A 15,968-nucleotide genomic window follows, 5' to 3' on the forward strand; every position below is an offset into this window, starting at 1 on the left:
GATTAGCTAGGATTACATGCACAGACCACCCTAGTCTGGCTAGGTTTTCCTTTTTTGAGCATGGTGTGGACAGAATTTACACTGCAGAAGAGATGAGGCTTCCTGAAGAATCCTAGCTCTGAAAAAGCTGAGCAAGAATACAAGGGTGGGTGGCACCTGGGTAGGAGAATTAGAGCAGAGTCCTTAAGCATAGTGACTAAAGTTAGGAGTTAGGTTCTAGGACAATGGTCCAGGCCCACCACATTCTGTGAATAGATTCAGGTCAACAGTGTGAGGTCCTGACACTCTACTGTGAAGTATTTTGTCAAGGGAAAGAAGTACTATGTAAGATTTGAGCAGGAAAATGGGACATCTGGGGTTTGGGCAACTTGTCAATAAGCTTTGCCCTAGCCTCAGAACTCCTGTTGGGTCTACATTCTTTGCAGCTAACCTTGAAAAGAGTAGGGTAAGCCAGAATCTTATCTCTTCCTGATAAATTATAAAGAAAGCCCCAAAGCCTGTGCCAGTGGTTCATACTATAATCCTAGCTACTCTGAAAGTTGAGATCTAAGGATCATGGAACAAAGCCAGCCTGGAAAGACAAGTCCAAGAGACTCTTACCTCCAGCTAACCAGCAAAAAGGTGGAAAGTGGAGCTCTGGCCTAAGTAATATAGAGTGCCAGGCCTGAGTGAAAAACAGCAAAAGTGTGAGGCCCTGAGTCTAAGCCCCAGTACCAGCACCAAAAACAAAAGTAATGAAAAATAAAATCAGGCCTCTAATACTTCCCCACCTTCCCACTTTTCTCAGATTTATGCCCAATAGATAGCCAGAAATTAGGTTCGCATATTTTTTTTTACCAGAATGAAGAAGCAGAATTCCAGCTACAGACACCATATACACACCAGCTTTTTAGCACTATCACTTTATTAAACCCTGTGTATGGGAATTAATGATAAAAGAACTCATGCCACCAGGGCCCCTGGCCAAAGAGGAAGAAGAGAAGCTTAGCAGCTGCTGCACTCACTGGGGTAGTAGTCCCAGTGGAGGCCAATGGCATCGATGAGGGAACCCGCTCGGCCACTGATGAATCGGAGGACGGTGTTGGGATGCAAGGGAGCAGCGTTGAAACTTGTGCCTGTGTCTTTCCCAAAAGGTAGGTAGCGTTGCTTGTCGGTCACAAAGACCAGCTTCCTCAGGTAGTTCTTGTACTTGCCAGACACCTGGATCACCGATTCCCCAGGGTACAGGAAGATCTCCTCGAGATCCCCCTGCTTACCACCCACGTAATCACTCCACACCTTGCCATAGCGCACCTGGAGACTGGGAGCAGGGGTGAGGAGGGAGGGAAGGGAAACAAGGTTATCCAAGTTCAAGACCCTTTATTTTCTTCCTTTTTGTGTCAGTCCTTATGCTTGAGCTCAGCGCCTGAACACTTTCCCTGAGCCCTTTTGCTGCAGCTTACCACATTATCACTGGAGCCACAGTCTCACTTCTGACTTTTTTTTGGTGGTTTATTGGAGGTAAGAGTCTCATGGACTTTTCTGCCTGGGCTGGCTTCAAACTTTGATCTGCAGATCTCAACCTCCTGAGTAGCTAGGATTGCAGGGATGAGTCAGCAGTACCCATCAATTTCGGGTTCTTTGATGTGCTAAGGTAGTGCATGTGGGAGAAGGTGGATTCGGTACCCAACTCAACTGCATGAATCTGTTACTTGTTAGTGATATCATCTTCATACCTGGGACCCCCTTGGTGATGGAAGCAGATATGATCCAAAGCAAATGAAGACTTCCCAGTTTAGTGAGATCTCAGAGCCTCTCCAAACCATAGCGACTCAGTCTTACCCCACAATGTAGTATCTGTTGACTCGGACACGAATGGCGGTGATAGGGCCTTCCAGCTGGTTCCCAGAATGGGAGAAGCGCTGTCCTCCACTACCTCCATACTCCCCATTATAGGAAGACAGTCGGGCCTGAACTGAGGGAGAGAGAAGGGCTGAGACAGTGAAATCTAAGGCCTTAGATGCTCCCCACAATTCCCATTCTTTCCACTCCCTCAAGTCAAAGTGTCAATGCTTTGACTAACAACAATATGGAAGCTGCCTTCTCGGACCTCAGTTCCCAGGCCCATAGCATCTCACTTACTGGCACTGGCAGAGGCTGAGGCACAAAGAAGGGCTAAGAGAGCAATGGTCAACATTCTGGAGCTGGAATAGAAAGAAGAAAGGAAAGATTACTTTTTGTCCTCTCAACTTTATGTATACTGTAATTTGGACCTGGACTTTTCAGTCTTTTTATTTATGCATAGGCAACCCCAGCCTTGAACCTAGAGAAAACTCTTTATCAATAGTCTCGTTCCTCTTAGATACATGTCTTCTGTATCCTTAATCCCTTTAATCCTTTTGGTTTTCCCTGGTGTGATTGTGGCCAGCCTTTTCCCCCACCTCCCCAGGTTAAGAAGAGTCAAGCCCTCTTCCATCTTTTACACCAACAACGGGAGTCTCATTTTCCTAGTCTATGGAACAAGATTTAATCCCTGGCTTCACCAAGCTCTCAGATCAGAAGACATTTTAGAGGTGCATCTGGCTCGCTGTAGATGGCAATAGAAGAGACAATGCCTACACCTGTGTCCAAAGAGCTGGTCTAACTAGGATAGGTCACAAAGTCGCAGAAAGAGTTGGGATGAGATCAAGACCTTAGATTCAGGTACTTGGTCTACTCAAGACTAGCTCATGCCACACACTCCACCTACCCAAGGCTCCGCTGCCACTCAGTTTAGTTCAGATTTGAATCCCTCTCCACCAATTCACTCCTTACCTGCCAGGGTCCAATGCAAAGTAACCCCTCAGAAACTTCCAGATCTTTTATACCAAGCCTAAGTCCTCCTTTGGCCCTTTATCGTGTGAACCTCACCTCCTGAGCAAATATGATCAATCTCTTAGGATAAGATGCCAGACAGCATCTGGAACATCTTATCTTCCCCTCCCCCAAAGCTTACAAGGTGGGATCCACTCTAAACGAAGGGTGCGATTGCAGAAGGGCTAGAATAAACTTCAGGAAAGTCAGAAACCATAAGGCCAGCAACTGGGTAAGCCAAGTGGTTGGATCTTCTAAAGGGTGTAATCTAAGGTTCTCGGGAAAGAGCGCTCCCTCTCCTAACTCACCTGAAAAGCTGGGAACTGGTAGCTTATACTTACAATCCTAGCTACTCAGGATGCTGAGATCTGAGGATGCTAATTGTAGAATGCTAACCTTGATCACTAAAACTCGGGGACAAAGCCTAGGCTCTGAGCTCAAACTACTAGTACACACACACACACACACACACACACACACACACAAAAGAAAATTAAATCACCTGAAATCTGCCATTTGTCATGATGATTAACATTGCCTTCTGCAGGCAATGTTGAAATGTAAATTCTCAGATAAGGAATGCAATGCTAAATACTTTATAGTGACCAGTGCCTGCCACTTACCTCATGATTTTTTCTTTCCACATACTGATATTTTATTATGAAAAATCCAAACATAAAGACATAAAGTTTAATGACTTGTAAAGTAAGCACTCATATTACTCCCATATAGATTCTATCATGACTAATCCTTGATGTATTTTCCCTCCCGTCCATCTAGTGATTCATTTTATTCTGCCAGACCGTTCTCAAAACTCTTCTTTTGCCAGGCACTGATGGCTCATAATTGTTATCCAAGCTAATCAGAAGGTTGACATCAGAGGATGATAATTTGAAGCCAGTCCCTGCAGGAAAGTCTGTGAGATTCTTTTTTTTTTTTTTTTTTTTTTTGCCAGTCCTGGGCTTGGGCTCAGGGCCTGAGCACTGTCCTTGGACTTTCTCAAGGCCAGAGCTCTACCATTTGAGCCTCAGCACCACTTCCGGCTTTTTTCTATGTATGTGGTACCGAGGAATCGAATCCAGGTCTTCATGCATGCTAGACAAGCACTTTAACCACTAGGCCAAACTCCCAGCCCGTCTGTGAGATTCTTGTGTCTGATTAGCCACTAAATCGCTGCAAGTGGAGCTATGGCTCAAATGGTAGAGTTCTAACCTTGAGCAAAAAAAAAAAAAAAAAAGCAGGGGGTGGGGGAACAGCACCTAGACCTCTAGTTCAAACCCAGGAATGACATAAAACAACAACAACAAAAAGAACTTTTTTTTTTCTTTTTTTTAATGGTGACTTAGAGTGGCACATGGACCCAAAGCCTGCATATTCCTTCCTCTTACAGAAAGTCTCCTGGGCAAATAGGCAGCTAAGAAATGAAGGTTTATGGGTCTTTCTCGGGGGCGGGGGGGCAGGTAGTTCTGGATTTGGGGTCCTCAAGACTCCTAAGGCACCATGGCTGTCTATAGGACATTTGTTTGATTTTTCCTCCCCTAAATTCTGAACTATGCCAAGGATGATGCTATAGATTTCCTCTCTCTTTAGGCCCTTCTCTTCCAGGACAGAGTTCTCTCAACCTAAAGTCCCTGGAACTGACCCCTAAGTCCTCCTACCCATCTCCTATATGACTGGCCCTCTGATCCTTCTGAGTCAACACAGTCTTTCTAGTGACGTGAAGGATGGCGCCTTCACAGCTGGAATAAGCGGTATCAGTCCTCACTGACTAGGCATTCAGAGTACCCTGCCCTGGGAAGCCGGAATTAGGGTGGGGTTCTTGGGTGGCAGATTCCGGGAGTGGAGCCAGACAAGTAGTTAGGATGCTTCTCTTCATTTCTCTCCTTTCCAAGTTCAAGATAAGCATGTTCTGATGAGCTAACTTTTTTTTGTCAGTGGTGGGACTTGAACTTTGGTCCTGGGCACTGTCCCTGAAATCTTCAACTCAAGGCGGTTACCACCCTACCCCTTGAGCCATAGCACCACTTCCAGTTTTCTGGTGGTGAATTGGAGATAAGTCTCACAGACTGTTAGTGCTCTGGATAGCTTTGAGCCGTGATCCTTAGATCTCAGCCTCCAGAGTATCAGGGTTTACAGGTGTGAGCCACCATGCCTGATGAGAAAATATGAATGAATCCTGAATCCTGGGGCTTGAAGTCAGGACCCTGGGTGCTGCTGTTTGTGGGCTTTTCTGCTCATGCTCTACTAGTTGGGTCACAGCTGCACTTTTGACTTTTCTATGGTTAATTTGACATATGACTCTCATGGGCTTAACACAGTGGCTTATGTCACCTGGCTACTCAAGAGGCTCAGATCTGAGAATTGCTGTTCAAAGCCAACCAGAGCAGAAAAGTCCAAGAGACTCTCATCTCCAAATAACCACCAAAAAGCCAGATATGGAGCTGTGGTTTAAATGATAGAGAGCCAGCTGTGAGCAAAAAAACATAAGGGAGAATATTCTGACCCTGAGTTCATGTCTCTGTACTGGCACACACACAAAGTTGTGGGATTTTTTTTTTGTCAGTAGTGGGGCTTGAACTCAGGGCCTGGGCACTGTCCCAGCTCTTTTGCTCAAGGCAAGTGAGTATTCTACCATTTTGAGCCACAGAGCCAATTCTGGTTTTCTGGTGGTTAATTGGAGATAAGAGCATCATGGACTTTCCTGCCCGGGCTGGCTTTGAACCATGATCCTCAGATCTCAGCCTCTTGATTAGCTAGGATTATAGGGAGTTATTAAAATATATATCTAGGGGGGCCGGGAGTTTGGCCTAGTGGTTAAAGTGCTTGCCTAGCATGCACGAAGACCCGGGTTCGATTCCTTGGTACCACATATACAGGAAAAAGCCGGAAGTGGTGCTGGGGCTCAAGTGGTAGAGCTCTAGCCTTGAGAAAGTCCAAGGACAGTGCTCAGGCCCTGAGCTCAAGCCCAGGACTGACAAAAAAAAAAAATATATATATATATATATATCTAGGGTCGGGAGTTTAGCCTAGTGGTTAGGGTGCTTACTAGCATGTGCAAAGCTCTGGGTTTGATTCCTCAGTACCACATACTAAGAAAAAGCCGGAAGTGGCACTGTGGCTCAAGTGGCAGAGCGCTCACCTGGAGCAAAAAGTGTCCAAGGACAGTGCCAAGGCCCTAAGTTCAAGCCCCAGGACTGGCAAAAAAATCTATATATCTATCTATCTATACATACACACATACATACATACATACATACATACATACATACATACATGCATACTCAGGAAGCTGAGAGCTGAGGATTTTGGTTTAAAGCCAGCCAGGGCAGGAAAGGTCATGGGACTCTTATCTCCAATTAACTAGAAAAAAGAAGTGGTATCTCAAATGGTAGAGTGCTAGCCTTGAACAAAACAGATCAAGGACAGTGCTCAGGCCCTGAGATTAAGCCCCAGTACTGACACAAAGTTTTCTCCCTATTTGCTTACCTATCAGTCTTCCATACATGGGGGAAAAAAGATCTTAGCCTGAAACACATTTAAGCACTTCTTTTCTGCTCACCCTGAACTGTGGATAAGCAAGTGACTTGGTCAAATTGCAAGGGCTGTCCCTGCACCCTTCCACCCCCTGTCCCGTAGGCCCACAATCCCATCCTGTGGAGGCCTGAAATGGGTCATCTTCACTCATTGCTCATGCTACCCCAGCTGTCTGAATCATTTCCCTTCAGCCCGCCTGGCAGCCTCAGGGCTGCTTAGAGAATCCCACCATGTGCTGTGCCCACCTTTCTTCCCAACTCTCCTTTCCTCCCAACTCCTCCTCTTCGAATAAAATTCCTCCTTCCTTTCCCTGGCCTCTCCTGATTCTTCCTACATTGCCCTCTTATGACTCCAATTACCTCTTATAGTCATTTATCTGTTTACTCCGATAAAGTCCTCCTCAACTAAATTGAGAGCTCCCAGCAGTCCCCAGCTGAGTCACCTCTAGGACACCTGGCCAGATGGGCATGCCATAAAGAAATAAGGAGGACCATACCTTTGGTCCTGGTGACATGCAGACTGTCAAATGGGCCTCCACAGATGTTTTCCTGTCACTATCTCGCCTTGCCGATGTAGACTTAAGTTTTCTTTGGTTTCTTATTTTCCTTTGGAGAAACTGTATTGGGAAGAGGACATAAATATATTTCTGGAGCCGGGTGCCGGGTGGCTCATGCCTGTCATTCTAGCAACTTAGGAGACTGAGATCTGAGGGTTGTGGTTCAAAGCCAGCCTGGGTATGAAAGTCCATGAGACTTTTTTTTTTTTGCCAGTCCTGGGCTTGAGCTCAGGGCCTGAGCACTGTCCTTGGACTTTCTCAAGGCTAGAAGGCTAGAGCTCTACCACTTGAGCCTCAGCACCACTTCCGGCTTTTTTCTATGTATGTGGTACCAAGGAATCGAACCCGGGTCTTCATGCATGCTAGGCAAGCACTTTAACCACTAGGCCAAACTCCCGGCCCAGTCCGTGAGACTTTTATCTCCAATTAACTACCAACCTTGAGTAAAAAAGCTCAGGGATAATGCCTGGGCACTGAATTCAAGCCTCAGTACTTGTCCACTAAATGAATGATTGATGAATAAATGAATGAATGAATGAATGAGGCTGTCTTTCTTGTAATCTATGTGAGGCTATTCTCTCTGCTACTTACCTACTAGTGCTTCTCAGACAACAGAAGGTTTGAACAGGAAGAGGTCAGGGCAGAGCATATTTCCTTTGTCTGCTAAAGCTAAACTTCTGAAGTGCAAAGCAATTTGTCCACCTCATTCTGGTTTGGCTCATGTAGTGGCCTGCACCACATGTCATAAACCTCTCCTTTGTCTCCCCACCCATTCTTAGCTTTGGCCTCTTGTTCCCAGATGTGAACAGCAAGGCCCAAAAATTCCATATTCAATAGAGAGGTGAGATGGGAGTTGGACATGCCTGAAGGAAGATGAATTGGGCACAGCTGACTTGAGCTGCATTTGCTCAAGCTAGCACTCTACTACTTGAAACACAGTGCCACTTCCAGCTTTTTCTGAAGCGTTTATTGAGATAGGAGTGTCACAGACTTTCCTGCCAAAGCTGGCTTTAAACTGTAGTCCTCAGATCTCAGCCTCCTGAGCAGTTAGGATTACAGGCATGAGCCACTGGCACCTAGCTAAATTTAACTGTTACAGTGGGACTGCTCATAGTTCTTCAAAAAGTTAAACTTAGAATAATCACATGACATAGCAAATCTAGTTATACATAGATATGCCCAAGATAAATTGAAAACATATGGGCCAGGAGTTTGGCCTAGCGGTAGAGTGCTTGACTAGCATGCACGAAGACCCAGGTTCGATTCCTTGGTACGACATACTTAGAAAAAAAAGCCAGAAGTGGTGCTGAGGCTCAAGTGGTAGAGCTCTAGCCTTGAGAAAAATCCAAGGACAGTGCTCAGGCCCTGAGCTTAAGCCCAGGACTGGCAAAAAAAAAATTGAAAACATATGTCCACTCAAAACCTGGCATATGAATTTTCCTAGCAGTATCACTACGGTAAGCACAAAGTAGAAACAACTCACAAGCCAATGAAATGTTGAATGCAATAAAATATTACTCTGCTAAAAAAGGGATAACAATGGGGAAAGAAGGAAGTATTGAAGTATGCCATAAATAAACCTTGAAAGCATTATGTTCCATAATACCAGGCACAGTGGCATATGACTATGGTCATAAGATTATGACTATCTCCCGGAGTGTGCCCTAATGGTAGAGTGCTTGATTTGCATGCATGTAGCCCTGGGTTCGATTCCTCGGTACCACATACACAGAAAAAGCCAGAAGTGGTGCTGTGGCTCAAGTGATAGAGCTCTAGCCTTCAGAACGCCCAAGGACAGTGCTCAGGCCCTGAATTCAAGTCTAGGACTGGCACAAAAAAAATACAGGACTCTCAAATTACATTACATGAAAGAGGCTAATCACATTACACATTATGATTCCATTTATATGTGTTCAGAATAAACAATCCATAGAGACAGAAAGTAGATGCGTGATTGGGGGTAGGAGGAAATAGGAAGTACCCTGGATAGAGCACACACAAATGTGGACATAATCATCTACCATGAGCCAATCTGTGTTGGCTTCTGTTCCTGAAAAGGAAATATCTGGCCACACTTACAGCACACAGCCTCTGCTAGTGAGCTTGGCTTGATTGCCTATTTTTTAAAGAAATTCAGGCCAATCCATCCTGGCTGGTTCCTGATAATTTCCTTGGAATTAAGCCCGGAAGTGGAGTCATTCTTTAGGAAATACTAGGTGTGTAGACAGGCATCATTTATTCCTGGAAGGTTTCCCTGTATATCCTTTCACCTGTCACAGAGAGAACTCTACCTCCTCTTCATCATTGGAGTAGTCATAGAAGAAGACACGGTGTTATAGCTGAGTCCTCTGTGTGTGTGTGTGTGTACACACCACTACTGGAGCTTAAGCTCAGGGCCTAGCTGCTGTTCCTTGGTTCTTTGCTCAAAGGGAGTGCTCTATCTCTTGAGCCACAGCTCTACTTCTAGCTTTTTTATGGTGGTTAGTTGGAGATAAGACTCTTATGGAGTCTAGGATTACAGGTGTGAGGATTACACTGATGCCTGGCTTCCAGAATGTTTTCATTTTCTCAGACAGTATTTCTATTAAACAATAAGTCCCATTCCTTCGCCCTAGCTGTGGGCAATGCCCATTTCACTGTGTCTGTGAATCTGATGACTCTAAACCCTCCAATAAGGATCAGTCCTAAGCACTTTTCCTTCTGTGACTGGCTTATTTTACTTAGCATGGTATTTTTTAAAATTCATGCATATTGTAGCCCTGAGACTTTGTTTTGTTTTTGTTTGGTTGTTTTTTTTTTTTTTATCGGTAGTGGGACTTGAACTGTGGGCCTGGGCATTGTTCCTGAGCTCTTTAACTCAACCTTACCCCTTGCCACAGCCCCACTTCCAGTTTACTCTGGTGGTTAATTGGAGATAAGAGTCTCACAGACTTTAGTTCCCCAGGCTGGCACTGAACCGCAGTCCTCAGATCTCAGCCTCCTGAGTAGCTAGGATTAAAGGCATGAGCCACTGTGCCCGGCTAATTTTGTTGTTGTTGTTTGTTTTTTGTTTTGTTTTAATGTGGATCATGGGGCTTCAACTCCAGGTCTGGGCATTGTCCCTAAGCTCTACAGCTCAAGGCTACCACCCTACCCCTGAGCCACAGCGCCACTTCCGGTTTTCTAGTGATTAATTGGAAAAAAGAGTCTCAGGTTCTTTAATGCCTAGGCTGGCTTTGAACTGCGATCCTCTGATCTCAGCCTCCTGATTAGCTAGGGTTGCATGCCTGAGTCACTGTACCCAGCTCTTGGTTGTTGTTTTTTTTTTTGCCAGGCCTGGCGCTTGAACTCAGGGCCTGAGCATTGTCCTTGACTAAAGCTCTATCACTTGAGCCACAGCACTACTTCTGGCTTTTTCTATGTATGTGGCATCGAGGAAGGAAGGTCTTCATGCATGGTAGGCAAGCACTCTACCAGTAGGCCCTTTTGGTTGTTGTTTTTTTTTTCTTTTTGGAGATAAGATCTGAAGGTATATCCCTGGAACTCAAGATCTTCCTGTCTCGGCCTCCTGATTTGCTGGGATTGTAGACTTGTATCACCATATCCAGCACATTCACTCCTTTTTTTTTCTGTCTAAGATGGGGACTTGATCTTGGTACCTGACACTTTGGCTCATTGGCTAGGGTACTACCAACTGAGGCAGCTTCAACCCCTGTTTTCAAAAATGAAGGAATAGTCCATTGCTTGAATAAACTACATTTGGTGTTCAACCAATTCACATTCCAAGGGACATTTGGGCTATCTCCACTGTTATAGGCTGTTACGACCAGAGCAGCTGAGAATATAATGCACAACTAACTGTTTTCAATCACTGCTTTCAGTTCTTTAGTGTGTATATATGGAAATAGAAATTCTGGGTAGTATGGTTTTGGTTTCCTTCCTTTTTTGTGTAGGTACAGGAGCTATAAAACTTAGGGCCTCACAGACTTATTTGGCTTTCTTGCTCATGGTTGGTGTTCTACCAGTTGAGTCACACCTCCAGTTTAGCATTTGTCTGGTCAGTTGGAGATATCCCTCAGACTTTTTTTTGCCTGGGCTAGCCTCGAACTGCGATCCTCCACATCTCTGCCCCGTGAATAATTAGGATTATAGGCATGAGCCACTGGTGCCTAGCCAGTCTTTATTGCTTTATTCCTATAGGCAAGACACACTTGCAGAGTTCCAGTGGCCTGAAGAGACCAGGACAGACTCTAGCAACCTCCCGGGAGTGGACAGTGGGAGTGAACAGGCCAGAGTCTGCATTGTTTTGGGGCTCGCTGTAGGGTGAGACTGAGTTCAACAGAGCCACTGCCCATGTAGGCCCCCACCTTACCCAGGAAATGCCTCTCACCACATTGACCACAACCTCCCCCCACCACCACCCCCAGGCTGCTTTGGAAATGCTCCACTGAGGGCAGGAGGAGCTGGGGTGCCGTTGCCTGGCAACAGAAAGGTGTCCACCCTTCCGCCTTCATTTGAGACCAGCCCTGAACGGGGGTACTGAGCCTCCCACCATGTGCCGGGAAGAGCTACTCTGAAGAGAGAGCCAGGCACTGACTCAAGGTGAGAAGAGGGGTACAGAGGCCCCCCCCCCACAAATGAGAGGGCTCAAAGGCTGGAGAGAGGTGAGCAGAGACAAGAGACTGAGACAGTCAGGAGAGGCTGGGGCCAGACAGTGGTGATACCCGAGATTTGGTGTCGCAGTTGGAAATCTAGAAATCAAGAAGAGGGGAAGGGGAGAAGGGCCAGCAGAGGGCTACAGGGGTGTCCAACAAAAAGGGGGTACATGTATAAGAAGGGACTAGTGTAAACAACTAGAAGGAGAAGTTTCTTCTCTTTACCACTTCCTTCTTTGGCTAGAGTAAGATCTAGGGGTAGACTGGGCCTTTTGTCTGAGGCACCCCAGGGTGGAGAGGCCACTCAAGAGCCAGGCTACCGGCAGAGGGAGGTTCTGCCTGGCCTTTGGCTACACTTCACCCCCTCTTGGCATCTCTGGATCCCTTGGGCCCCTGTGTCTGAGCCCCATGCAACCTGTCTCTCTTGCACTTTATTTTGCACGTGTGTGTGTGTGTGTGTGTGTGTGTGTGTGTGTGTGTCCCGGGGGCTTTAACTCAGGCTCTTGGGCCTTTTCCCTCAAGCCTGGTGCTCTCTCTCTCTGGAGCCCTAGCTCCTCTTCTTGGCTTGTCTTGTGGTTCATTGGAGAGAAGCCTCTCATCCACTGCTTTCAAACCGTGATCCTCAGATCTCAGCCTCCTGAGTAGCGAGGATGACAGGCATGGGCCGCTGGCCTGGCTCTCAGGCTTGGAGAGACACCGGCAGCCCCCCCCCCCCCCCCTCCCCAAACCCATCCACGCTGCCTCATCCTCTTCCTCTCCTCTCCCAGATGCCTGGGACTCCGGCGGAGCAGCCCTCGGGGGACACGGCCGAGGCAGCCCTGTGGCCCCCGCTCCCCTGCGGGCCCTGCATCCCCATCATGCTGGGCCTGGCCTCCCTGGCCGCCTTCTTCCTGGTGACCACGGCCGTGCTGGCCGAACGCCTGCTCCGCCGCGCGCAGCGCCCGGACCCCCGCCAGCGCGCGCCCACCCTGGTGTGGCGCCCCGGAGGAGAGCTGTGGATCGAACCCCCCAACTCGGCTCGCGAGCGCTCCGAGGACTGGTATGGCTCTGCGGTGCCTCTGCTGCTGGACAGGGGCCTGGAGCCTCCTCCGGCCGCGGGGGCCGTCTGGGAGGCCCCCCACTCCGCTCCCAGCTCCTTGATCCCCCAGATGCCACCTGCCATGCCCGCCTGCAGAAGCACCTTTGGGGGACCCCAGCTCTGGGAGGAGACCCCCACTCCTACGGGCCTGGTGAGCTGGATGGGGCCTGAACCGAGAGCAGATGCTAGCGGGCAACAAGGGACGCCCCAGGCTTGGAGGCCGCGGCCGGGCAGCCCTGAGCCTGACTGGAGCCTCCAGCCCCGGGTCACCCTGGAGCAGATCTCCGCCTTCTGGAAGCGGGAAGGCCGGAGCAGCGTGGGCTTCTGAATCCCCAGGGCCTCCAAGACTGGCTACCCAGAGGTTTCGAGAAAAAGCTAGAAACTTCTAGACTGAAGCCTTCAAGTGGATCTGGAAGTTCCATGCACCTGCCAGAGGTCTGAGGCCTGAATTTCCATTCTGCTGGGCCTGAATAACGGTGAGCAGGCTTGAGTGTGGACAGTCAAGAAACTGCCCAAAAGAGCCTGGGTTCAGCTGCCCAAGCTGGGGCTCAGAGAACCAGAGGCAAAGCCAACGCCATGCCAGCAATCCCAGCATAAGTCCAAAGTAAGAAAACGTAGCCAGGCAGGCGGGAAGTGGCATCTAATCCACCATCTTCCACTTTCTATCTGTGGGTGGCTAAGATGCCCTTATCACCAAGTGAGCATTCCAGCAGGCTGCCTAGATGTGGTGATGACAGGTGCCAGCGGCATTGGCAAGAGAAGGCAGGAATCCAGTTCTCTCTATCCTGCCACTCACCACAGCCACTGGGAGATTCTCCAGGAAAGCACACACAGAGGGCTAGACTAGGCAAAGGAGCGTGTGTGTGTGTGTGTGTGTGTGTGTGTGTGTGTGTGTGTGTGTGTGTGTGTGTGGCTTAAGCTTTGGGCCTCATGCTCTTTCTCTTCCCTCCAGGCTGGTACTCTATTAACTTAAGCCACACCTCTACTTCTGTTTTTTTTTGTTTTTTTTTTTTTCTAGTTAATTCTAGGTAAGAATAGGTCAGATTTGTCTGCTTAGGCCGACTTTGTCCCTCCATTACTCAAGTCTCTCTGCCTCCTGAGTAGCTAGGATTACAGGCAGAAAGTCACCAGCACGCAGCTGCTAAAGAGTCTTTACAAATGAACCTTGGCTTTGAATCAAATGGCCACAAGAACTTGCTGAGTGCAGCTGAAGAGGCCTTTTCTTGTCTCTGGTTTCCATTTGGAATAAAAAAAAAAACAAAACAGCAAGGCCTCTTCCCTCCATCTGTTTAAAGGAAAACACCGTTCTGCCTTCTAGATCTTACCACTCACAGTGAGGAAAGCTTAGGCTAGAGATTGATTTAGCGTGGAAAGGACTATAGTTCCCTGGCAGGGAAGTTTCTAGATGAGGCATCTTTCCTCCTGCCTTGCTAGGGTTCAGACAAATAGGTTGGCTTTTTTTTTCTTTTCTTTTCCTTTCCTCTCCTTCTCCTCGCCTCCCCTTTCATTTTGTGCCAGCCTGGACCCCAGGCACTGTCCCTTAGCTCTTTCACTTAAGGCATTCTAGCACTTGAACCACTGCTCCACTTACAGCATTTTGGTTGTTCATTAGCCATGAGTCTCACGAACTTTCCTGCCTAATCTGGCTTTGAACCCAGATCCTCAGATCTCAGCCTCCTGAGTAGCTAGGATTATAGATGTGAGCCACTGGGCCTGGCTAAGTTTTGCTTTTTTCTAATCACGCTGTAGTTTGACTTTTTCTGATCAAAGTTAGTACTTGATTGCTGAGTCACAACTCTACTTGTTGCCTTTTGCTAGCTAATGGAGCTAAGAATCAGTTTTGGAGCTCTTGAGTAGCTGGGGTTATAGGTGTAGCTAGTAGCACTCAGTTGAAGCAGGTTTTACTTATAATGATTTACCCTATCAAAATGAAGCTCAAATGTCTGCGATCCTCACTTTACGAGAGAAGTTGGGGGTTCCATTCTGTGGGGTTCTGATTTCCTAAACTTTAGTCATAAATAGGTAATTTGCCACATTTGCTTGCCACCTATATTGTTATTTACATCGTGTATTTCTTTACATTGGTTATTTGCTTAATAAATTTATTTTGAAGGCAATCTCTACTTCACGTCTAAAATGGAAAATCGGTATCACTTGCCATAAATAAAGGTATAGCATGAAAATACATACAATGTAGACAGGAACAAAGACACAATGAAATAATAAAAATACAATGTAGACAAAGTTTATTCTTAGTAGACACTGCTTGCTGGAGGCATTTACCTCAGGTTCTTTGCTTATATAAAAAAAAGGATGAGGCTGGATGAAGGTGGCTCATGTCTATAATCCTAGTTACTCAGAAGGCTGAGATCTGAGAATCCTAGTTCAAAGCCAGCCTTTGAAAGAAGAAAACTCCATGAGACTCATTGCCAATTAGTCAGCAAAAAACAAAACAAAACAAACAACAACAACAAAAAACCTCGAAGAAGTGTTGTTCAAGCAATAGAGTATCACCCTTGAGCAAAAAAAGCTAAGGGAGAACTTGAGGCCCTGAGTTCAAACCCAGTACTGGCATATCAACAAAGCAACAACAACAACAACAACAAAGAAAAGTAAAACTAACCCTTTTATTTTTATAAGTTAATTGTCCCAGGCATTTCCTTATAGTAATGGAAAGTAGGATATGTCTTTCTAAGAGAGTCTGAGTTTTGCTTTGCTCTCTCTCTCTCTCTCTGTCTGTCTCTCTGTCTCTCTGTCTCTCTGTCTCTCTGTCTCTCTCTCTCTCTCTCTCTTTCTGCCAGTCGTTTGACCTCAGGGCTTGGGCCCTGTTCCTGAACTTCCTTTGCTCAAGGCTAGTGCTCTACCACTTGAGCCACAGTGCCACTTCCAGCTTTTTCTTGTACATGGTACTAGGGAATGCAACCCAGGGCTTCATGAAGCTAGGCAAGTTCTCTACCACTGAGCCACATTCCCAGCCCCTGAAGTTTGCTTCTCCTAAGGATATTTCACAACTATTATCAACCTTAAACCATATTATTTATTTTATTTGGGCTTTCCATAGAGATGGCATAATCGAAACTTCAGATTCAAGTGGAGGACATAAATTCCCTTGGGGTCATCTCTTGTTATCATCAGATCTCAGGTAGAGATGAGTAAGGTCTTTTTGTGTCTCATTTCCCACCTGTGGGTGGATACAAAATCCAAGTCTCTTCATTACCAAGAATCAAACCACTCAGCAGCTCATATAACACAGTGAGTTTTCCATTTCCTCTTCCTGTGGGCTTTCAGGGACTTGCTTTTTTTTTTTTTTCCACTTGACTGTGTATCTTGAAGG

The 15,968-nt window shown here is 46.7% G+C and overlaps 2 protein-coding genes across 2 annotated transcripts; one reads left to right on the plus strand and one right to left on the minus strand.

Moving 5' to 3' along the window:
- Positions 1 to 886: 886 nt before the first annotated feature.
- On the minus strand, positions 887 to 2,827 carry Zg16 (zymogen granule protein 16). The gene is made up of 4 exons (XM_090357714.1): positions 2,794 to 2,827; positions 2,122 to 2,183; positions 1,822 to 1,954; positions 887 to 1,300 (listed from the first exon to the last, which is right to left on the minus strand). Exons 2-4 carry the CDS (start codon positions 2,174 to 2,176, stop codon positions 985 to 987), a joined length of 504 nt encoding a protein of 167 aa, XP_090213840.1. The 5' UTR covers positions 2,177 to 2,183; positions 2,794 to 2,827; the 3' UTR covers positions 887 to 984.
- Positions 2,828 to 11,434: 8,607 nt separating this feature from the next.
- Positions 11,435 to 13,522, plus strand: C25H16orf54 (chromosome 25 C16orf54 homolog). The gene is made up of 2 exons (XM_090357715.1): positions 11,435 to 11,503; positions 12,324 to 13,522. The coding sequence occupies exon 2, from the start codon at positions 12,324 to 12,326 to the stop codon at positions 12,960 to 12,962; it is 639 nt and encodes a 212-aa protein (XP_090213841.1). The 5' UTR covers positions 11,435 to 11,503; the 3' UTR covers positions 12,963 to 13,522.
- Positions 13,523 to 15,968: the final 2,446 nt, after the last annotated feature.

The sequence above is a fragment of the Megascapheus bottae genome, chromosome 25, assembly GCF_031878675.1.
Source record: "Megascapheus bottae isolate mThoBot1 chromosome 25, mThoBot2.hap1, whole genome shotgun sequence".
Lineage (NCBI taxonomy): Eukaryota > Metazoa > Chordata > Mammalia > Rodentia > Geomyidae > Megascapheus > Megascapheus bottae.

Coding starts and splice junctions, on each gene's coding strand:
- Zg16 (XM_090357714.1), bottom strand. CDS start 2,176: ATGTTGACCATTGCTCTCTTAGCCCTTCTTTGTGCCTCAGCCTCTGCC. Junction 1,955..2,121: donor CTCAGCCTCTGCCAGTGCCA/GTAAGTGAGATG, acceptor TCTCTCCCTCAG/TTCAGGCCCGACTGTCTTCC. Junction 1,301..1,821: donor AACAGATACTACATTGTGGG/GTAAGACTGAGT, acceptor CCCTGCTCCCAG/TCTCCAGGTGCGCTATGGCA.
- C25H16orf54 (XM_090357715.1), top strand. CDS start 12,324: ATGCCTGGGACTCCGGCGGAGCAGCCCTCGGGGGACACGGCCGAGGCA.